The sequence below is a fragment of the Pongo pygmaeus genome, chromosome 6 (genome assembly GCF_028885625.2).
Source record: "Pongo pygmaeus isolate AG05252 chromosome 6, NHGRI_mPonPyg2-v2.0_pri, whole genome shotgun sequence".
Taxonomy (NCBI): Eukaryota; Metazoa; Chordata; class Mammalia; order Primates; family Hominidae; genus Pongo; species Pongo pygmaeus.
In genome coordinates, this window is record NC_072379.2 from 142,468,444 (window position 1) to 142,491,085 (window position 22,642).

Sequence of the window (22,642 nt, forward strand, 5' to 3'; positions counted from 1 at the left end):
AGACTGAGACAGGAGAATCGCTTGAACCTGGGAGCCGGAGGTCGCAGTGAGCCAAGATTGCGCCACTGCACTCCAGCCTGGGTAACAGAGTGAGACTCCTTCTCAAAAAAAAAAAAAAAAAAAAAAAAAAGTAATGTACCAATGCTAATGTATTGGTTTTTATCATTACCATACTTATGTAAGATTTTCACATTAGATAAAGCTGGATAAGGGGTATTCAGAAACCTTGTACTATCTTTACAAGTCTTCTATAAATCTAAAATATTTCCAAATATAAAAAGCTTTTTAAAATAAGTGATTGATCTACCTTTGAAATGAAACCTTAAATTACCATGCTGAATTAGCTCTTGGACACTTTAAAATTATGATTACTGGAGAAAAACAAAAATGTAGCTGGGCATGGTGGCTCATGCCTGTAATCCCAGCACTTTGGGAGGCCGAGGTGGGAGGATCATTTGAGCCCAGGAATTCAAGACCAGACTGAGAAGCATGGTGAAACCCCATCTCTACAAAAAACACAAAAATTAGCTGGGTGTGGTGACATACACCTGTAGTCTCTGCTACTCAGGAGGCTGAGGTGGGAGAACTGTTTGAGCTTGGGGGGCAGAGGTTGCAATGAGCCAGAATTGAACCACTGCACTTCAGTCTGAGCAACAGAGTGAGATCATGTCTCAAAAAAAAAAAAAAAAGGTGTGCTGTGGTGGCTCACGTTTGTAACCTGCACTTTGGAAGGCCAAAATGGGTGGATCACCTGAGGTCAGGAGTTCAAGACCAGCCTGGCCAACATAGTGAAAGCCCATCTCTACCAAAAACACACAAAAAATTAGCTGGGCGTGGTGGTGGGCACCTGTAATCCCAGCTACTTGGGAGGCTGAGGCAGAGAGAATTGCTTGAACCCAGGAGGCAGAGGTTGCAGTGAGCTGAAATTGTGCTACTGCACTCCAGCCTGGGCAACAGAGCAAGACTCCATCTCAAAAAAAAAAAGTTTAGTTTCAGTGGTTGTCGAACAATTAGTTTACTCTGCAAGTAGGTAATGATAACATCATTTTTCATTCCATTTTGCATGCTCTTCTCCATGTAGGGGTTTACCTTGTATCTCTGTATTCTGATAGCCTGGAGTTGTTTTCCTTATTGATACAAATGAAAAGTGGAATCTTTATATGTTTTCCAATTTATTAAATTAGTAATGTTAAAAATAATTTTAACAAAGTTAAATGGAATTATTTTAAAATTCTGTTTCTTTGCAGTAAATGTAATCCCAATATAAGACAATATGACTCACATATTTGCGAAAACGAATAGGGCCAATCGTTCCCATTATCACTACAATTATCTATGGTGAGGCCTCTCCATCTTCTACCAGTCCCTCTTTTTTTCACTCACTCAAAATATATGTATTGATGGTCAAATGTGTCCCAGACACTGTGCAAATCTCTGACAAAGGTAACACAAGAAAATGTGTACTCCGAGAACTTCTTATTCTGCCCCAGTTTAGGAGATTCATGCAACTGCCAAGTAACAATAATAAGAGCTAGCAGTTATTGGAGTACCTCATTCCTCACAACTCGTCATAAGGCAGCTGTTATCATTAGATATTCCCCATGTGTATGCAGGATGAGGAAATAGGTTCAGAGAGGTCAAGTGGCTCACCCAAGGGGCACAGCTAAGTGAAAGGCACTACAAGCATCTCAAACTACCCCCTTCCCACAAGACTCCACTGCAGAGCAGGACAGTCACCCTGACACCAATCCAATGGGTTCATCTTGCCCATTACCCAGATGGGGCTGATTTATCAAGACAAGGGAATTGCAATAGAGAAAGAGTTTAATACACATAGAGCCAGCTAAACAGGAGACCACAGTTTTATTATTACTCAAATTAGCCTCTCAAAATTCGGAGGCAGAGATTAGGGGGCTTTGTGTTTTGTTTTGTTTTTTTTCTTTTGAGAGGGAGTCTTGCTCTGTCACCCAGGCTAGAGTGCAGTGGCATGATCCCGGCTCACTGCAACCTCTGCTTCCCGGATTCAAGCAATTCTCCTGACTCAGCCCCCCGAGTAACTGGGATTACAGGTACATGCCACCATACCCGGCTAATTTTTGCATTTTTAGTAGAGACAGGATTTCACCATGTGGGCCAGAATGGTCTTGAACTCCTGACCTCAAGTGATCCACTCGCCTCAGCCTCCCAAAGTGCTGGGATTACAGGCATGAACCACCATGCCCGCCGGCTAGAGTTTTTTAACGATAGTTTGGTGGGCAAGGGGCTAGAGAATGGGTGCTGCTGATTGGTTGGGGATGCAATCGCAGGGGTGTGGAAAACCGTCCTCAGTGCACTGAGTTGCATCTGGATGAGGCCCACAGAGGAGTTACTGGTCCAGGTGAAGTCATCCTGTCATCAGAAATGGAAAAGTCTGAGAAGGTATCTTCAAAGGCCAGTCTTAGGTTCTACAAAAGTGGTTATTTACAGGAATAATTGGGGAAGTTGCAGAGCTTGTGACCTCTGGAACAATGTCTGGTAATTGTTAATGCCTACATCTTAGCAGAATTCAGGCCCCTCTCATAATCCTAAACTTGTGGACTTTTATTAGTTTTATAAAACTGGTTTAGTTTGGGGAAGGGCTATTATCACTTAAACTATAAACTAAATTTCTCCCTATATTAGCTCGTCCCATGCTCAGGAATGACCAAGGGCAGTTTGGAGGTTAAAGGCACGATGGAGTTGGTGAGTTCAGATCTGTTTCACCTTCGTAATTTTCTCACTGTTAAAATTTTTGCAAAGGCGGTTGCAGCGCCCCTTGTCCACACCTGCGCGCTCCCCAAGAGGTCCCTACCCACCTCGCCCCTGGCTGGGGGCCGTAGGCTGGCCCCGCCCCGCTGCGCCGGAGGAAGACTTCTGCCAGGGCAGTTTCTCTCTGAGGCTGCGCATTAAGGCGGTGGGCGGTCCCGGGCAGGCCCAGAAGTTGGGCAGCCTCTGCCGGGTTCCGGGGAAAGGAGCTCCTGCTGCCACTGCTCTTCTGGAGCCTGCAGCATGGGGCCCCTGCCGCGCACCGTGGAGCTCTTCTATGACGTGCTGTCCCCCTACTCCTGGCTGGGCTTCGAGGTGAAGCTGGGAGGGGCAGCCTCGGCGGGGTCTGGGGCGTGAGGGCGGAGGGAAGAGTGAGCGCAGGGCTCCGAGACAGAGGTCTCGTGAAACTCTTGGCGCCGCCCACGGGGTTAGGGCAAGCAGGGAGAGCTCCAGGGCTGAAAGCCACTTTGTGCTTTTAAACGGAATAGAGTCGCTGGCTCCAACCCGAGCCTTTATATCCTGACTGCAGTTTCCCACGGTGGTGGAAAGAGGGGCGGCTCCAAACATTCAGGGAGAAATGCAGAACACGGCCACCTCTTAGCCCAACGATGGCAGTTTTGGGGAAAACTGACCACAGGAGCGAAGATCCTGGAATAGATTTCTAGTAGTGAGGAGAGTTTTGCCAATTTCAAACCATACAATGTAGGGTGTCCGCATAACCCCTGCTCTGCACTTAGCGCCTCCCTTCCCTTTCCCTCGGCTCTTTCACTTTTCCATCTTGCACACTGGCAATCGTTCTTGACTTCTGCCCGCAGATCCTGTGCCGGTATCAAAATATCTGGAACATCAACCTGCAGTTGCGGCCCAGCCTCATAACAGGAATCATGAAAGACAGTGGTAGGAAGGGAGGGTCGGGGCAGGGGTGATTTCAGTGGACCAAGAGAGCCGACCCCAGCGGGTCCTTATATTGGCACTGGCAGCTAGAAAGCTGCCCTCTGCCCCGACTCTACTAAAAATACAAAATTAGCTGGGCGTGGTGGTGCATGCCTGTAAACCACAGCTACTCGGGAGGCTGAGGCGGGAGAATCGCTTGAACCCAGGAGGCGGAGGTTGCGGTAAGCTGAGATCGCGCCATTGCACTCCAGCCTGGGCAACAAGAGCGAAACAACAAGAGAAAAAAAAGAAAGCTGCCCTCTGCCCAAAACCCACGTCGAGGTCCCCAAACCTGGGACCCTTAGGTCTTTTCTCACTAAGCGTGCCCAACCTTCTCCTGGCAGGAAACAAGCCTCCGGGTCTGCTTCCCCGCAAAGGACAATACATGGCAAATGACTTAAAGCTCCTGAGACACCATCTCCAGATTCCCATCCATTTCCCCAAGGATTTCTTGTCTGTGATGCTTGAAAAAGGTGAAGAGAGTGGGATGTAGACAGGGTATCCAGTGAAGAACAGAGAAGTCGGAGATTGAGGGATTGATGGGATGGAGGGGCTGCGGGAGACTAAAGCAAGTGAAGCCTGCCTTGGGAAACCTCAGGATCAGCGTTGAGGGAGCTGAAGGTTGCCGGGCATGAAAGGGAAGAAGAGCAGGCAAATAGGTCGTGGGAACCTTGGGTGAGAGGCTGAGGGCGAAGGAGCTCTGGGGGATGTCAGAAGCAAGGAAGAGCTAGTTCTCCACCAGGAAAGCAGCAAGAGGAGCCCTGCCTCTGGGTGCCTCTGCCCCACAGGAAGTTTGTCTGCCATGCGTTTCCTCACCGCCTTGAACTTGGAGCATCCAGAGATGCTGGAGAAAGCGTCCCGGGAGCTGTGGATGCGCGTCTGGTCAAGGGTGAGTGTGGGGCTCTGGGAATCCTCTGGGAGGACCTTGGATGACTTTCTGACCTTCCCCAGGCACGTTTTCAGGGTCATCACCCTGCCCCCACCCGGAGGATCTACTGTCCTCCAGTCACACCCCTCTCCCAGCACCGCCTTCCTGCTGAGTGTTCTCTTCTCCCCAGAATGAAGACATCACCGAGCCCCAGAGCATCCTGGCGGTGAGTGTCCTGGCTCCACCCCAACTGCACTCATAGAGAATCTGAGAACAGTTGGCGTTTGGGGGTAAAGAAGACAATAGGTCTCTTATTGCATGGAAAAGGTTATAATTACTGGGGAAGAAAGGATGTCTGTGATTCAGGGCATAAACTACTGAAAAGTTGGAACTAAGGATCCTCAAAAGGATATCTCAAGGTTGAAAGGGGAAGTGCAAAAGGGAAAATATATGGGTAGAATTTATTTGCTGAAAGATGTCACTGAGAGAAAGATGCTCAGTGTTGGAACCCCTGGATGGGGAGGGATATAGTATTCACAAGTCTCCACAGACTCCAACACAAACCCCACCAACACATCCAAGTGGAAGGCAGGAGACTTGTTCCAAGAGGCTTTAAAAAGACGAAAAGAGATAACTGACTAATGTCAGGGTTATATAGGAGGCTGAGTGAGAACAAATGGAAGTAGCTCAAAACATTGACCAGTGAGCCATAGATGGGGGTATAAAAGTAAGTTTGTCTTCAGGATTAAATTAGGAAATTCAAAACAGTATTATTCCTCTGGTTTACAAAAAAAAATAGTTGAGACCGATTCAAATTTAATATATAAAGTGGCAAATCACACAAAAGTTAAATGTATAAGGAATGGCAAATATATCTTCTACAGTCTATACTCCTGCAAAGTACATGTGTAATTTTTAGCTTGCTTTTTTACTTCATATTTAATCATTTTCCATGGTTTTGTTTTTTGTTTTTTGTTTTTTGTTTTTTTTGAGACAGGGTCTGGCTTTGTCACCCAGGCTGGAGTGCAGTGGCACGACCTCGACTCACTGCAACCTTTGCCTCCTGGGCTCAAGCAATCTTCCCACCTTAGCCTCCCAAGTAGCTGGGACTACAGGCACACACTACCATGTCCGGCTAACTTTTTTATTTTTTGTAGAGAGGGGGTTTTACTGTGTTGCCCAGGCTGGTCTCAAACTCCTGTGCTCAAGAGATCTGTCTGCCTCCACCTCCCAAAGTGCTGTGTTTACAGAAATGAGCCACTGTGCCCAGGCTCCATGGAATTCTTAACTCTGAAAGTATAGTTCTTTGTTTCTATAGAGGTTCCATTGAGTGGACTTATTTTTGTTTTGCTTAACCATTTTTCTGTGGTTAAACATTTTGTGTGGGACATAATTCTCTAATTTAACCAAGTCAAAGATAGTGTCTCATTAGGACAGGCTACATGAATTCCTGGGTCCCACTTCTGATCTAGGAAGTCAAGTTGCAGTGGTTCTCAATCTTGGCTGTGAATTAAAATCACCTGGAGCACCTTGGCGCTAACCATTTCCCCTGGAATTGTGACGTAATTGTTCTTGTTCTTTTTTTTTTTTTTTTTTTTTGAGACAGTGTCTTGCTTTGTCACCCAGGCTGGGGTGCAGTGGCATGATCATGGCTCACTGCAGACTCAACATCTTGGGCTCAAGTGATCTCGCATCTCAGCCTTACGAGTAGCTGGGACTTCAAGCATGTGCCACCATGCCTAATTTTTAAAATTTTTTGTAGAGATGGGGGTTTCACTTTGTTGCCCAGGCTGGTCTCGAACTCCTGGGCTGAAGCAATCTCCTGCCTCAGTCTCCCAAAGTAGCTAGAATTACAGGCATGAGCCACAGTGCTTGGCTCTAGTTCTAAGGGATGACCTCACGTGGAGATTTTTTAAAGCTCCTCAGGAGTTTCAATTGGGCAGCCAAAGTTAAGAACCACCTATCCCAAACTATACCAACAAACCACAAACTGAAGCCTTTATCTTTGTCTTGAAGCCAGGCAGGTGGCTGCAGCCATGTGCCTTGTTACAAAGTTCTCAGGAAGTTCCACTGGAATTACAGCCTAGCTCTTGATTCAAAAAAAGCATGAGATACTCAGGAACTGTGAGAGGTAGGAAGGAAAGAGCCCTGAACTTTAGAATTCTAGAGACCTGGATTCTAGTGTTGGCTCTGCTACCAACATGCTCTGTAACTCTAAGCAAGTAATGTATCACCTCAGGATTCAAGCTCTTCATTTGTGAAATAAAGAGGTCTATCTAGCTGGTCTCTAAGATGTCCCCTGGTGTTAATTTCTGTGATTGACTCTGTGCCATCTACCTTTTCTCCTTTTCCACCCATCTCAAGATTTGGGATAAAGGAAATAATTCATCTTGGCAAGGACAGATCTCTACTTGTGGGTGGGTAACGGCATTGCCAGGAAAACTTGGGGGCAGAAAATAGAAAGACCAGAGTTTTCCTCTGAGATCCCCATCCAATATCATGCAGCCACAGTTGTATTCCCTACTACATTCCCTTAGGCTGCAGAGAAGGCTGGTATGTCTGCAGAACAAGCCCAGGGACTTCTGGAAAAGATGTCAACACCAAAGGTGAAGAACCAGCTCAAGGAGACCACCGAGGCAGCCTGCAGATATGGGGTGAGCAGCTCTTTATGTGTGTTCCCAGCCCCCATCCTGAAGATGGAGACTTGAGAATCTCTAAGTGTGAGTCCTTATGCTCCTGTGCAAAAACCCCCTTTCCAAGTGTTCTCCTCAGTGCTCTTAAACAACCCTCATCTTCTTCCTTCTTTTCCTTGGGCTCAGGGAAAGGAAGGGAAGGAGATGCACAGTGAGAGAAAAGAGAGCATCTTAGAAACAGGAAGGCACCTGGGGCCACAGAGCCTCTTAGACCTCTTTGCTTCTGTGAACTCAGAAAAGTACTGACTCGAAGGTTTCAACCCCTGCCCAATACCTGCTCCTTTGCCTTCCTCTTTGCATTGTAACTGCTTTCTCCAGGCCTTTGGGCTGCCCATCACCGTGGCCCATGTGGATGGCCAAACCCACATGTTATTTGGCTCTGACCGGATGGAGCTGCTGGCGCACCTGCTGGGTAAGTAAGTTAAAGATTCAACACTGAGCCAGGTGCAGTGGCTCATGCCTGTAATCCCAGCACTTTGGTAGGCCGAGGTGAGCGGAGCACAAGGTCAGGAGATTAAGACCATCGTGGCCAACATGGTGAAACCCCGTCTCTACTAAAAATATAAAAATTAGCTGGGACTACACCTGCAGTCCCAGCTACTCGGGAGGCTGAGGCAGGAGAATCACTTGAACCTGGGAGGTGGAGGTTGCAGTGAGCCGAGATCGCGCCACTGCACTCCAGCCTGGGTGACAAAGCAAGACTCCGTCTCAAAAAATAAAAAGATTCAACCCTGAGCTGCTTTTGACCCCAGCTCCACACCGACTATATCAGTTGACCAGAAGGAGGGGCTCAGAGCAAAAAAATATTCTTGGCATTTCCAGTAACAAAGCATTATGCAGTCAGTGCTGTTCAAGGTTGAGTGGGCAGGTGCTGTCTTCATCCCCATAAAAGAAAAGGAAGCCTTCTATACCTTGAAGCCAAGCAAAGGTCTTTCTAGAAAACCCCTGGGACCTTGTGGGACCAAGTCCTGCTGCCAAAACACCTGAGAACAGTGTGCAGAGTCTGTTGTTTTCTTCATCCAGGAGAGAAGTGGATGGGCCCTGTACCTCCAGCTGTGAATGCCAGACTTTAAGATTGCCCGGAGGAAGCAAACTCTTCATATAAAAGAAGCAGGCCATCTGCTTAACCCTTGGGTCCACCATAAGGCACTGGGACTTGGATTTCTCTATCTGATAGAGGTATTTTCTGTGGCCCTGGGAGCTGTCTCTCTTTCCCCTACCCCCAAGGATGTCAGGAAGACATCCACCATTAGCCATGTGGCAACCTTTACTTCTATGCCTCACAAGTGCCTTTCAGAGAGCCCCAATTCTGCTTTCCCACAAAATAAACCTAATGCCATCAGGCAAAACATTTCTGTGTCTGTATCTGCCCTGGTATATTCTCATTCCTGGGGTCACATCCTGCCTACTCTAGGGGTAGGTGAAGGAGAGCTGTTTTGGTACTTCCAGCCAGACCAGCCATGCAGCCCACCTTGAGCAGCTTGTGTGGTGGAAGAAGTGAGAATAGTCCTCCGTTCTGTCACACAGAAACTCCCCTGGTCTCTCTGTCAGCAACAGAAAACCAAGCCAGATGGACTTTGCAACTAACCAGTTTGGGATTTACTGTCTTCTGACCAACCACAGTGACTGAGATGGGGCTGGGACCAGAAGCCCAGTGGGAGTGAACAGCAGAGGCAACCAGAGTCTGGCTGAGCTTGTGCCCAGATATTTAAACTGGGTCCAGCCACACCTGCAGAACCAGGGCAAGGCAGTACTGGGAAACTGGCTGGAGTTGCTGCGGTTTGGAGAAGTTGCACACCCTCTCATAGATACCTCCCTTAACCCTCAGTGCAGATTCTGAGAAAACTCCAAGGCTTCTCTGCCTAACCTAGTATAACCCCTGTTCCCTACTACATACATATAACTTTTCCATTCCCCCAGTAATTGACCCAAAGTCCCTGCCTCTAGCTGTGCCCATTGTGCAATTATCAGAATCCCTTGTTTCAATAGTATTTTGACTTCTTTAAGAATACTCTGTATTTGGAAGCTGAAACCTCACCTGGATCCATTGTTGGGAACCAAGTACAGAGCCTTACATAGCCCAGAGGAGTTTCAGGAACAATGCCACTTTCCCTTCCATCCCTCCCTCTGGGTCTGGCTCTTCCCATAGTCCATTTTCCCCTTTTATCTCCCATTAATTTCTGTATTCCTCTCTCACCTTTTCCATGTCTCTAGCATCCTCCAGGATTTAAAATCATCTTTACCCAGCTTATCTGTGAAGTAATGGCAAAAGAACATATCCAAATTAAGTACTCCTTTTCTTCAAAGGAGTTTCATGGGATGTACAGCTAGTATAAAATAAAAATATGGGAAGATGTCCAATCTTAAAAATCATAAGGGCAAATTAAGACAAAACTAAGCTGCCCAGAGCAGGGTGATTGGAACCAGTTTTATGAATAAAGATGCTTGTCTCAGCACTATTTGTGGATATCAAAAATTGTGAACAACTTAAACACCTATCAGGAGGAGAATACTTTAATCAATTATGGCACATTCAGGAGATAATGTTTTACAGTCATCAAAAATTGTACATGAGGGCCAGCACGGTGGCTCACACCTGTAATCCCAGTACTTTGGGAGGCCAAGGCAAGCGGATCACCTGAGGTCAGGAGTTCAAGACCAGCCTGGCTAACATGGTAAAACCCTATTTCCACTAAAAATATAAAAAAGTAACCCGGTGTGGTGGCACGTGCCTGTAATACCAGCTACTAGAGAGGCTGAGGCAGGAGAATCGCTTGAACCTGGGAGGCGGAGGTTGCGGTGAGCTGAGATTGCGCCATTGCACTCCAGCTTGGGCAACAAGAGCGACTCTGTCTCAAAAAAAAAAAAACTGTATTTCTGAAGAATTGTTAAGAACATTGGAAATTCTTGAGATATAATATTGATTGGAAAAAGATGAAACTATATGGTATGATCTCAATATGTCTTGATGAATAAAAACATAATACAGAGGATATTATTCTGAGATAAAATATATCAAAATCTTTCCATTTTATTTGTATACTTTTAAAATTTTTGATTTTTTAAAATGTATTCTGATACACAAAATAATAAAAATGAAAAATAAAAAATTTGGCCGGGCGCAGTGGCTCATGCCTGTAATCCCAGCACTTTGGGAGACTGAGGCAGGTGGATCACTTGAGGTCAGGAGTTTGAGACCAGCCTGACCAACATGGTGAAACCCCATCTCTACTAAAAATACAAAAATTAAGCTGCGTGTGGTGGTGCACGCCTGCAATCCCAGGTACTCAGGAGGCTTACGCAGGAGAATCGCTTGAACCTGGGAGGCGGAGGTTGCAGTGAGCCGAGATCGGGTCACTGCACTCCAGCCTGGGCGACAGAGTGAGATTCCATCTCAAAAAAAAAAAAAAAAAAAAAAAAATTGTGGATTCACATTGCATCTTGCCCATTGATTTCTAAATGTATTAACTACTTAATTAATGCTGAATCTTTTCCCAGGCTTAAGTGGGATAATGTTTTATTGTAGATGCATATTTCGTGGCTCTACCCAGTCTTTCTTTGAAGACTTCATCATCCTATTTTCTGAATCCAGTGGCTGACTTTAATCTTCTCTGGAGGAACTAGATAATTTCTAGACTAATGCTTACACTCATGATCCAGATTGTAATTTCTGAACTCCTTCTTCCAAATAGAATCAAAACAAGAAAGGGGAAAGCCTCTCAAAGCAACTGTACGTTAATAATGAAACACTCTTTTTTTCTAATCCAAGGAGGGTTTCATACTTTTTCTTAGTTTCTTGCCCTCTTCCCTTCTGATCAATAATTGTAATAGGAAATTTGCAATTGTGCCAATACTCAGATTCAATACTGAACTACTTTCTTGCATTGTAATTCAAATTCCAAGGTTAACAACTAGCTGTATGTTTCCAAAACAATCTTATTGTATATGTATTTTCTTAGGTGAAGTTTCCAGAAATGATTTTTTTTTACAGAGCCAAACACACATGGTAATTTAAAAAAATAATGCATGTATGTGGTAAAAACAGTAAAAGCAAGGTATCAAGTGAAAAGTGAAGAGTCCTCCCTTTCTCATTCCCATTCCTACTCTCTAATTTTTTATATATCCATTTTGTAAGCTATAATACAGAGATTCCGTATACTCTTCACATACTTTCCCCAATGGTAACCTCTTGCATAACTATAGGACATAACACACTATAGGACAAAAATCAAGAAATTGACATTGATTCAATCCGTCCACCTTATTCAGATTTCACCAGTTTAACACAAGCTAATTGTGTGTCTGTATTTAGTTCTATATAATTTTATCACATGTATGCTGATGACCACCACCACAGCCAACATACAAAACATTTTCAGCATAAAGATTTCTCATGCTAACCTTTTATAGCCACAGCTACCTCCCTCCCTCCCTGTACTTCCCTAACCCTTGGCAATCACTAATCTGATCTTTATATCTTGTCATTTCAAAAATGCTACATAAATGAAATCAGATTTGATTGTTTTCATTCAGCACAATCCCTTTGAGATCTATCCAAGGTTTTGACATGTATCGAGAGTTTATTCCTTTTTATTGCTGAATAGTATTAATATTCTATAGTATGGATATAACATAGTGTGTTTAAACATTCACCTGTTGAAGGACACTTGGGTTGTTTCCAGTTTCAGGTTCTTACAAATAAAGCTACTCTGTGCGTTCATGTACAGGTTTTTATTTTCATCTCTCTGGGTAAATGCTTAGGAACACAACCACTGGGTCCCATGGTAAGTCCATGTTTAGTTTTAGAAGAAACTGTCAAGGCTGGGTGCATGATGGCTCCCATCTGTAATCCCAGCACTTTGGGAGAACAAGGCAGAAGGATGACTTGAGCCCAGGAGTTCAAGACCAGCCTGGGCAAAATGGCGAAACCCCATCTCCAAAAAAAAAAAAAAAGAAAGAAAAAGCCAGATATGGTGATGTGTGCCTGCAGTCCCAGCTAATTGGGAGGCTACAGTGGGAGGATCGCTTGAGCCTGTGAGGTGGAGGTTGAAGTCAGCTATGATCACACCACTGCACTCCAGCTTGGGCGACAGAGCCAGACCCTGTCTCAAAAAAAACAAAAACAAAAAAAAGAAAGGAAAGAAGAAGGAAGGAAGGGAAAGAAAGGAAAGAGAGAGGGAGGGAAGGGAAGGAGGGAGGGAGAGAGGGAGGGAGGAAGGGAAAAGAAAAGAAAAAAAGAGAAGAAAAGAAACTGCCATACTGTTTTCCAGAGTAGCTGGTTTCACTTTTCCACCAGCAACACATGAGTGATCCAGTTTGTCCACAGCCTCACCAGCATTTAGTGTTACTACTGTTTCTTACTTTAATCATTCTGATAGGTGGGTAGTGATAGCTCACTGTGATTTTTAATTTGCATCTCCCAATGACTAATGAACATCTTTTCATGTGCTACTTGCCATCTGTACATGGTCGTCAGTAAAACGTCTGTTCATGTCTTTTGCCTACTTTCTAACTAGACTCCTTTGAAAATTTCTCATATTGTTTTTAACAATAGATTTTAAAAGAATTTACAGACTAAGAATACATTTTTGAGACAATGGGGAAAATGATACGGAGTGAATATTAGGTGATATTAAAGAATTAATATTAATTTCATTATGTGATAACAGCTGAGTGGCTGTGCACAACAAAAACTTTTCATTGGTTGTAATTCATTTCGAAATATTTAGGATAGGGCCAGGCACGCTGGCTCACACCTGTAATCCCAGCACTCTGGGAGGCCGACGTAGACAGATCACGAGGTCAAGAGATTGAGACCATCCTGGCCAACATGGTGAAACCTCATTTCTACTAAAAATACAAAAGTTAGCTGGGCATGGTGGCACGCACCTGTAGTCTCAGCTACTTGGGAGGCTGAGGCAGGAGAATCGCTTGAACCTGGGAGGCGGAGGTTGCAGTGAGCCAAGATTGCAGCACTGCACTCCAGCCTGGCAACAGAGCAAGACTCCGTCTCAAAAAAAAAAAAAAATTTAGGATAGAAATGACATGATGCTTTTTAAAATGTGGGAGGTCAGAAGGAATAGATGAAACAAGAGTGACAAGATGTTAATTATCATTAAAGCTGAGTGATGGATACATGGGGAGTTATTTATACTATCCTCTGTTATGTGTATTGAGGTATTTCCATAATAAAAATGTTTTTAAAAAAGAATGTAAACCCACGGATTGGGAGAAAATATTTTTAAACCATACATCTGATAAGAGGTTAATATCCAAAATATAAAAGAAACTCAATAGCAAGAAAACAAATCACCCAACTGAAAAATGATTACAGGACGTGAACAGACATTTCTCAAATGAAGACGTACAAGTGGCCAACAGGTTTATGAAAAATGTTCAGCAACTAATCATCGGGGAAATGCAAATCAAAATTACAATGAGATAGCACCTCACATCTTGTTATAATGACTATTATTAAAAAGCTGAACGATAACTGTTAGTAACGACATGGAGAAAAGGGTTGGCAGGAATAGGAATTAGTACAGCCATTGTGGACAATGGTATGGAGGTTCCTCTAAAAGCTAAAAAGGGATCTACCATATGATCCAGCAGTCCCACTTCTGAGTATATATCCAAAAGAAATGAAATCAGTATATCAAAGAGATATCTTGCTCTTATTCACGATAGCCAAAATATGAAGTCAACCTAAGTGTCCATCAACAAATGAATGGTTAGGCTGGGTGTGGTGGCTCAGGCCTGTAATCCCAACACTTTGGGAAGCCTAGGTGGGTGGATTGCTTGAGCCCAGGAGTTCGAGACCAGCCTGGGCAACATGTCAAAACCTCATCTCTATTTTATTTTAATTAAATTTTAAATAAATAACCCAAATGAATGGTTAAAAAATGTGATATGTATAATAAACAGTCATGCATTGCTTAATGATGGGGATATGTTCTGAGAAATGCATTATTAGGTAATTTTGAAATTGTGTGAACATCATGGAGTATACAGAACATACACAAACCTAGAAGGTATAGCCTACTATACAAATAGGCTATGTGGTATTGCCTATTGCTCCTGGGCTATAAAACTGTACAGCCTGTTACTGCACTGAGTACTGTAGGCAATTGTAACACAAATCACTAGGCAATACACAATGGAATATTATTTAGTCTTAAAAAAGGAAGAAATTCTGTCATTTGCTACTACATAGAGGAATCTGAAATAAAATAAGCCAGGCATGGAAAGACAAATACCACATGATCTCACTTACATGGGAAATCTAAAAAAGTTGAACTTAACAGAAGTAGAGAGTAGAACAGTGATTACCAGAGGCTGGGGGTGTGGGGCGGGCAATGGGGAGATGTTGACCAAACAGTACAAAGTTTCAGTTAGGAGGAATCAATTCTTAATATATATTGTACAGTATGGTTACCATGATTAATAATCATGTATTGTATATTTCAAAATTGCTACAAGAATAGATGTTAAATGTTCTCACTATATAAAAATGACCAGTAAATGAGGAGATATGTTAATTAGCTTGATGTAATATTCCACAATGTGTATATATATATATATCAAAACATCACACCATATCCTATACACATATACAATTATTGTCAATTTAAAATAAAATTTTAAATTTAAAAAAGTATTACATAAGTGCTGTAAAAAAAAAAAGAGAGACAGAGAATGTATTGAGATAATAATTCTGTGATACTCCATGTTTCATCCTATCCCCACAGTTCTAAGGACACAAGGCTGGTTTCATGGGCTTGAAACCTATGCATTCACACAGGGCCTCAAAATGGTTTAATGTTCTGCTGTCATTGTCTTGAAATTCTTAGTAATTTCTGAATACACAGCCCTGCATATTGGTTTTTCATAAATTATGTGGCTATAGCTGATCCTGTAAGCATATAATATATGTTGATTAAATGCCTCTAAAATAAAGGAGCAACTCAGAGATATTGTAGGTTTGGTTCCAGACCACTACAATAAAGTGAATATCGCTATAAAGTGAGTCACACAATTTTTTGGTGCATATAAAAGTTATATTTACACAATACTAATGTTTATTAAGTGTGCAACAGTATGTCTAAAAAATGTACATTTCTTAGTTTAAAAATATTTAGTTGCTAAAAAATGCTGATGATCATCTGAGCCTTCAGTGAATCCTAATCTCTTTGCTAGTAGAGGGTCTTGCCTCAGTGTGGATGGCTGCTGACTGATCAGTGTGGTAGATGCTGAAGGATGAAATAGCTGTGGCAATTTGTTCACAGGGTCTCACTCTGTCACCCAGGTGGGAGTGCAGTTGCCTGATCACAGCTCACTGTGGCCTCGACCTCTTGGACTCAAGCAATCCTCCCACCTCAGCCTCCCAAGTAGCTGGGACTACAGGTGCTTACCACCAAGCCCAGCTGATTTTTGTATTTTTTGTAGAGACAGAGCTTTACGACGTTGCCCATGCTGGTCTCCAACTCTTGGGCTCAAGTGATCCTCCCACCTTGGCCTCCCAAAGTGCTGGGATTTACAGGCATGAGCCACCATGCCTGGCACAAATGTCTTAATGGCATCTAGAAAAGTGAATCCTTTTGGGAAGGTTTTCAATTTACTGTGCCCAGATCCATCAGAGGAATCACCATCTATGGCAGCTATAGCTTTACAATATACTTTAGGCCAGGTGCACTGGCTCACGCATGTAATCCCAGCAGTTTGGGAGGTTGAGGCAGGTAGATCACTTGAGGTCAGGAGTTTGAGACCAGCCTGGCCATCATGATGAAACCCCGTCTCTACTAAAACTACAAAAATTAGCCGGGTGTTGTGGCACGTGCCTGTAATCCCAGCTACTTAGGAGGCTGAGGCAGAAGAATCACTTGAACCCAGGAGGCAGAGGTTGCATGAGCCAAGATCGCACCACTGCACTCCAGCCTGGGCGATAGAGTGAGACTCTGTCTCAAAAATATATATATATATATATATTTATATATTATATATATATCATACATATTTTATATATATATATATATTTTTTTTTTTTTAAATATAGGCCAGTTGCAGTGGCTCACACCTGTAATCCTAGCACTTTGGGAGGTTGAGGCAGGCAGATAGATGAAGTCAGGAGTTTGAGACCAGCCTGGCCAATGTGGCAAAAGCTCGCCTCTACTAAGAATACAAAAATTAGAAAATTAGCTGGGTGTGGTGGCAAGCAGCTGTAATCCCAGCTACTTGGGAGGCCGAGGCATGAGAATCACTGGAACCCAGGAGGTGGAGGTTGCAGTGGGCCAAGGTTGCACCACTGCACTCCAGCCTGGGAGACACAGTGAGACTCCATCTCAAAAAATATATATAATAGATGGGAAAAAAATATTCTTGCCTATAGGATTGACTGGGAAGATATATGAGGGAACTTTCTGGGTGATAGTAATGTTTTGTATCCCGATAGGAGTTTGAATTACACAAATGTATGTATATACCAAAACTCATGGAATGACCTACGTAAAAATCTGTGTTTTTCACTGTAGGCAAATTTTACTTCAAGGGAAAAAAATTAACTATAAGCAAATATTGAACTCATTACTTCTAAAATAAGTTGCACGTATCAGAAGAGTACTGACGTCTGCAACTTACTTTAAAATGAATCAAAAAATAAGATGCATTGATGGATGGATAAAGGGATGAGTAGATAGAAAACAAGTATAGTATAATGTTAATTGTAAAATCTAGGTGGTGAGTACATAGGTGTTCACTGTAAAACTCATATATATGTGTATATATGTATATATATGTGTATAGTTATATGTATATACATATACATATATACACATATATATACATATATATATATATATTTTTTTTTTTGAGACAGGGTCTCACTCTGTCACTCAGGCTGGTGTGCAGTAGCCCAGTCCTGGCTCACTGCAACCTCTGCTACCTGAGCTCAAGTGATTCTCCAGCCTCGGCCTCCCATGTAGCTGGGACTATAGGCGTGAGCCACCAACACCTGGCTAATTTTTGTATTTTTTCTAAAGACGGGGTTCCACCATGTTGCCCAGGCTGGTCTCGAAGCCCTGAGCTCAAAGCAATCTGCCCACCTCAGTCTCCCAAAATGCCGGGATTACAGGCATGAGCCACCATGCCCGGCCCCTTTTCTGTATGCTTTTAGTAATTCGTAACAAAATGGTCTATACGTATTGATCTACATATGTTGATAAGGCACAATCTCCAACATATATTGTTAGGTGGAAAAAGCAAAATATAAAGCATTATCTATGGCATGCTCCCACATGTATAAAGAAAGAGAGCCTGTATATATTATGTTTGCATATTTATGGTCTCTCTCTGGGGAGGGAGTACCCAGAAATAGTTGGTAAAGAGATTGCCTTATGGGAAGGGGACTGAGAGACTGAGGTTTGGGGATATAAAAAAGACTTACTCTTTATTATAATTTTTTCCCTGTTGAATTTTATACCAAAAGTGTAGATCATTTTTTAATTAACTAAAATAACTATACTTTAGTAATCCATATATTTAATTTTTATGTTTGTTTGTTTGTTTTTTGACGAAGTCTCGCTCTGTTGCCCAGGCTGGAGTACAGTGGTGCGATCTCAGCTCACTGCGACCTCTGCCTCCCAGGTTCAAGTGATTCTCCTACCTCAGCCCCCCGAGTAGCTGGAACTACAGGTGCATGCCACCATGCCCAGCTAATTTTTGTATTTTTAGTAGAGACAGGGTTTCACTATGTTGGCCAGGCTGGTCTCGAACTCCTGACCTCATGATCCACCTGCCTTGGCCTCCCAAAATGCTGGGATTACAGGCGTGAGCCACCATGCCCGGCACATACATTAATACTTTTTCAGATACTGTCTTCTTCTTCTTTTTTTTTTAAAGACAGGATCTTGCCTTGTCACCCAGGCTGGAATGTAGTGGCACAGTCATAGTTTTCTGCAACCTCGAACTCTTGGGCTCTGACAATCCTCCCCCATCAGCCTCCCAAAGAGCTAGGATTACAGGCAGGCAACACTGCACCTGGCTAATTTTTAATGTTTTTTGTGTGTAGGGACAGGGTCTCACTATGTTGCCCAGGCTGTCAGATACTGTCTTTAATTGTTATTTAATTATTTCATATGCGTCTCTTATCTCTCTACCCATATCAGAAAATCCTGGAGACCACAATCAAATATGTTACCTCTCCTGGGTAGAGGCCCTTAGAAGTTAGCACAGGGCTATGTACAATGTAGTTACAAACAAATGCTCCGTGGTGAAATCAGGTCCCAGTGACAGGATGGTGCCCCTCGCTGGTCCCACACACAGTTGTGCGCATTACAGTCAGTCCCAGACTCACTTTGGCCGTAGTTCCCCAAGCTGGAGGAGCAGGGTGGGAAAGGGGTGATATACTTGGGTTTATTTCCACCAATTTACAGATTAGTAACCGAAGCTCAGAAAGGTTAAGTAACTTGCCCAAGGTCACACTGCTAGTAAGTGGTAGAAATGAGATTTGAAAACCAGGGTTGGCCAAAACACACGTGCTTAAACTGCACGGCCTCCTGTTTGCTAGTATTTACAGGCATATCCATGTGGGACTCTGCTGTCACTATCTGTAGACATTTCTAACAAACACAATGCTCTTTTTGTTGTCGTTGCTTAGCAACAACTACACTCAATTTCTCAAATTCCAGAAGGTTTTTGTGGCTTAATGCCGAAAATCTGAGCTAGACTGACAGCCTCAACCCCATTGTTCACTCAGTTCTTGTTTAGCGAGGTTTTACAATATTAAAACTAGTTGATGGGGTAAGTGCATGTATTTATCCTTACATACTGGAGGATTTATTATTTTTTGAAAGCATTTCCATCTAGAAAATATCAATGTTGTTCACCTATGTCATGATAAACCATTTATCCACCTTCCTTACACATTTTGGAGAAGCTGTGACTAAGGCAATTTCTGAAGGGGAAAACACGCCCAGCTGAATTAAAAGGTCAAGGTTCTGAGTTTCCTTCTAACTAAAGAAATCATGTACTTTCTCTGAGCTTGTTTCCTCCTCTATAAAATGAAAATGATAATCAGGCAGCCCAAATGATTGTTAATAAGGATCAAATGAGATCGTGTATGTGGGTCCAATCAATTGATTCTACAGAAAGGTATGTATCTATTGTCACCAATATCTTTTTAGAAGTCACCAGCAGTGGGTTGTATGCTTATTCAGTTTAAACTGATCTATTTTTTAGTTGTCTTAATCGATGATAAAAGGTAAGCCTTCCAATACAGAGCTTGCAATCTTCATTTCCTTATCCTGCCTTATATGTCAATAACCTTAATTTCCCTTCTGATCATCTCCTTGGCTGCCCTTGCTGTCTGAAAATCAGCCTTTTCTTAAAATGGCAAATAGTGGGGAAAAGTAGTATCTAACCACTCCTCCAGAGAAGAGCAGAATAATGATTCAGAATGCCTCTAGTGTTTTGTTAAATTATCATTTGAGAGCAGCCCAAGAGAGCATTTAGAGTGGGATGGCGTAGTGCTTAAAAGCCAGGATTCTGGGTTCAGACCATGGGTTCAAATCCTGACCCCACCCTTAATTAGCTACCCACATACCTCAAGTTTCTGACCTCATCTATAAAATGGACATAATCACAGTAACTACCTCTTAGTATAGCATACGTATTTTAAATCAGTTAATTTGTATAAAGTATTTAACACACTGAGGAGTATGCACAAAACATTCTACACATGTTGATACTATAAAGCACTCCCAGATTCTGAAACACAAAATCACAGAAATACAAAGCCACAGAGACAAGCACACAGTGGGAGGCAATAAGCTTGACTTCTCCCTTGTTCTCCTTGCCCTTCCACTTCCCTTCACCGTCATCCACCCAAATGAGCTGGGAAGAGTGGGCAAGGAGAAGTCATTCCATCTCCAGTAGGGTTTGTCAAAGGCAGGCAAGTAGAAAGTGGATGACAATTGAATTAAGTGATGCATTCCTGTTTTGCTAAGGATATTAAGTTGATGAAGAAATAAAGGAAAGCAAAACCTTTGGGAAGCAATTTGGCCATATGCATTCGGGACAATAAAAACTTTCCTATTGCTTGTCTCTCGATAATGACATTTCTTAAAATTCATCCTGAGGAAATAATCCAAAACAAAAGGAAAACTATACATAAGATGTTCATTGCATTAGTTTTTAAGCAGTTTTCTTAAGGTGTGAAAGGAAAATAAATCTTGGGATCCCAAACTTACTAAGCCAGAGGGAAAAGTCAAGCTGGGAACTGGGTCATGCAAACCTGCCTCCCATTTTGGTTTCTTTGGTTTTTTTTGTTTTGTTTTGTTTTTGTTTTTGTTTTTTGAGACCAAGTCTCACTCTGTCACCCAGGCTGGAATGCAGTGGCACGATCTCGGCTCACTGCAACCTCCGTCTCCCAGGTTCAAGCAATTCTCCTGCCTCAGCCTCCCGAGTAGCTGGGATTACAGGCACATGCCACCACGCTGGCTAATTTTTATATTTTTAGTAGAGCTGGGGTTTCATCATGTTAGCCAGGCTGGTCTCAAACTCCTGACCTCGTGATCCTGATCCTCCCACCTCGGCCTCCCAAAGTGCTGGGATTACAGGCGTGAGCCACTGCACCCAGCCCCATTTTGGTTTCCAAATAAGATGGCTACAAAGATGAAAAGCTACACACCTCCCTCACATTTTGCCCACAAGGAAATTCTTTATGGTACCCAAGATCTTCACCCTAAAGCATTTCAGCTGAAGTTCACCATGGCAATGTAAATTGATAGCTTATCTTCACAGGTGGGGGAACACAGGAGAGAAATGAAAGTCATCCCTCTGCCCACTGAGACAAATGCATATCTGATTGTTTCCTCTGCCCTATTATCTACATTATCTTATGCAAAAATGCAGATTCACTGAGCCAGACAAAGGCATTAAATATTGAAGCCACCAAAATCATCTTTAAAAAAAGGCATAGACTTGTCTCCCGGGTGCAGTTCCTTAACTTTGGCAAATAAACCTCCTAAAATGATTGAGACTTGCCTCAGTCATTTTCCTTGATTGACAAAGGTATAATTCATCCTTTTAAAGTGTACAATGCAGTGGGGTTTTTTTAAGAATTATTCAGAGTTGTGCAAGCATCACCATTATATAATTTTAGAAATTTTCACCACCCCAATATGAAAGTCATTTGCAGTTACTCTCCATTTCTCCCTCTGCCTCCCCACCCCTAGCAAACTCTAATCTACTTTCTGTCTCTTATATTATTATTATTATTATTATTATTATATTAATTTTTGAGACAGGGTCTGGAATGCAGACAGGCTGGAATGCAGTGGCATGATCACGGCTCACTGAAGCCTCGACCTCCATGACTCAAGCAATCCACCCACCTCAGCCTCCTGTGTAGCTGGAACTATAGGCGTGTGCCACCACCTCCAGCTAATTTTTGTATTTTTTTTTTTTTTTGGAGAGACATGGTTTCGTCATGTTGCCCAGGCTGGTCTCAAACTCCTGTGCTCAAGCAATCCGCCCACCTCAGCCTCCCAAAGTGTTGCAATTACAGGCATGAGTCACTGCGCCCAGCCTGCATTATTATTATTATTTTTTTTTAACTATTTTATTTTTTGAGACAGAGTTTCACTCTTGTTGCCCAGGCTGGAGTGCAATGGCGTAAACTCGGCTCACCACAACCTCCGCCTCCTGGGTCCCGGTTCAAGCAATTCTCCTGCCTCAGCCTCCCGAGTAGCTGGGATTACAGGCACACACCTCCATGCCCAGCTCCTTTTTGTATTTTTAGTAGAGATGGGCTTTCACCATGTTGGCCAGGCTGGTCTCGAACTCCTGACCTCGCGATCGTCCGCCTCGGCCTCCCAAAGTACTGGGATTACAGGCGTGAGCCACCGCGCCCGGCAACCTGCATTATTTTTAATGGCCAAAAATATTGAGTGAAATAGGCTCAGTGCTATTGAGCAACATATCATGAGGGTATATTAATCAAATTATGGCATATCGATTCAATAAAATATTACACGGCTGTTTGAAATTACTACAATAAGGTCTTTATCAAGGTGAAATATATACAATATTAAGTATAAAACTTTTTAAAGATACAAAGTGGTTAGCATATTCTGGTTTGCATGTGGACAGTCTGGAAGAAATATATAAATGTTTTAAATGGCCGTGTTAGGATAATAAGAAGATAGACAATTTTTTTCTTTAGCTTTTAAATATTGTCATGTTTTTTCTTTTAACAAATGCAATTTTAAAAAATTGATTTTACATTACTGGAATTGAGAATTCATGAACGGGCACAGCCAGCCAGCAGCCTAGCCTCTCCAGTTGGGATCCAGTTCTTGTCTATTGTACT

General features: G+C 42.9%; 1 protein-coding gene and 1 long non-coding RNA gene across 3 annotated transcripts in view; one reads left to right on the top strand and one right to left on the bottom strand.

Moving 5' to 3' along the window:
• Nucleotides 1–22,642, bottom strand: part of LOC129039983 (uncharacterized) — a 128,147-nt gene that overhangs the window by 100,532 nt on the left and 4,973 nt on the right. The window lies entirely within an intron of this gene.
• On the top strand, nucleotides 2,919–8,631 carry GSTK1 (glutathione S-transferase kappa 1). Of its 2 annotated transcripts, XM_054493682.2 has the most exons (8): nucleotides 2,921–3,099; nucleotides 3,600–3,681; nucleotides 4,062–4,190; nucleotides 4,506–4,606; nucleotides 4,776–4,811; nucleotides 7,123–7,239; nucleotides 7,597–7,690; nucleotides 8,302–8,631. In XM_054493682.2, exons 1-8 carry the CDS (start codon nucleotides 3,028–3,030, stop codon nucleotides 8,349–8,351), a joined length of 681 nt encoding a protein of 226 aa, XP_054349657.1. In that variant the 5' UTR covers nucleotides 2,921–3,027; the 3' UTR covers nucleotides 8,352–8,631. The 2 variants fall into 2 exon arrangements, with proteins under 2 accessions (XP_054349658.1, XP_054349657.1); XM_054493683.2 differs by lacking the exon at nucleotides 7,597–7,690 and having other exon boundaries at nucleotides 2,919–3,099.

Excerpts from the sequence above, each read along its gene's own strand:
- GSTK1 (XM_054493682.2), top strand. The coding sequence starts at position 3,028 with ATGGGGCCCCTGCCGCGCACCGTGGAGCTCTTCTATGACGTGCTGTCC. Across the intron at positions 3,100-3,599 it reads ACTCCTGGCTGGGCTTCGAG|ATCCTGTGCCGGTATCAAAA; the intron begins GTGAAGCTGGGA and ends TTCTGCCCGCAG. Across the intron at positions 4,191-4,505 it reads GTCTGTGATGCTTGAAAAAG|GAAGTTTGTCTGCCATGCGT; the intron begins GTGAAGAGAGTG and ends TCTGCCCCACAG.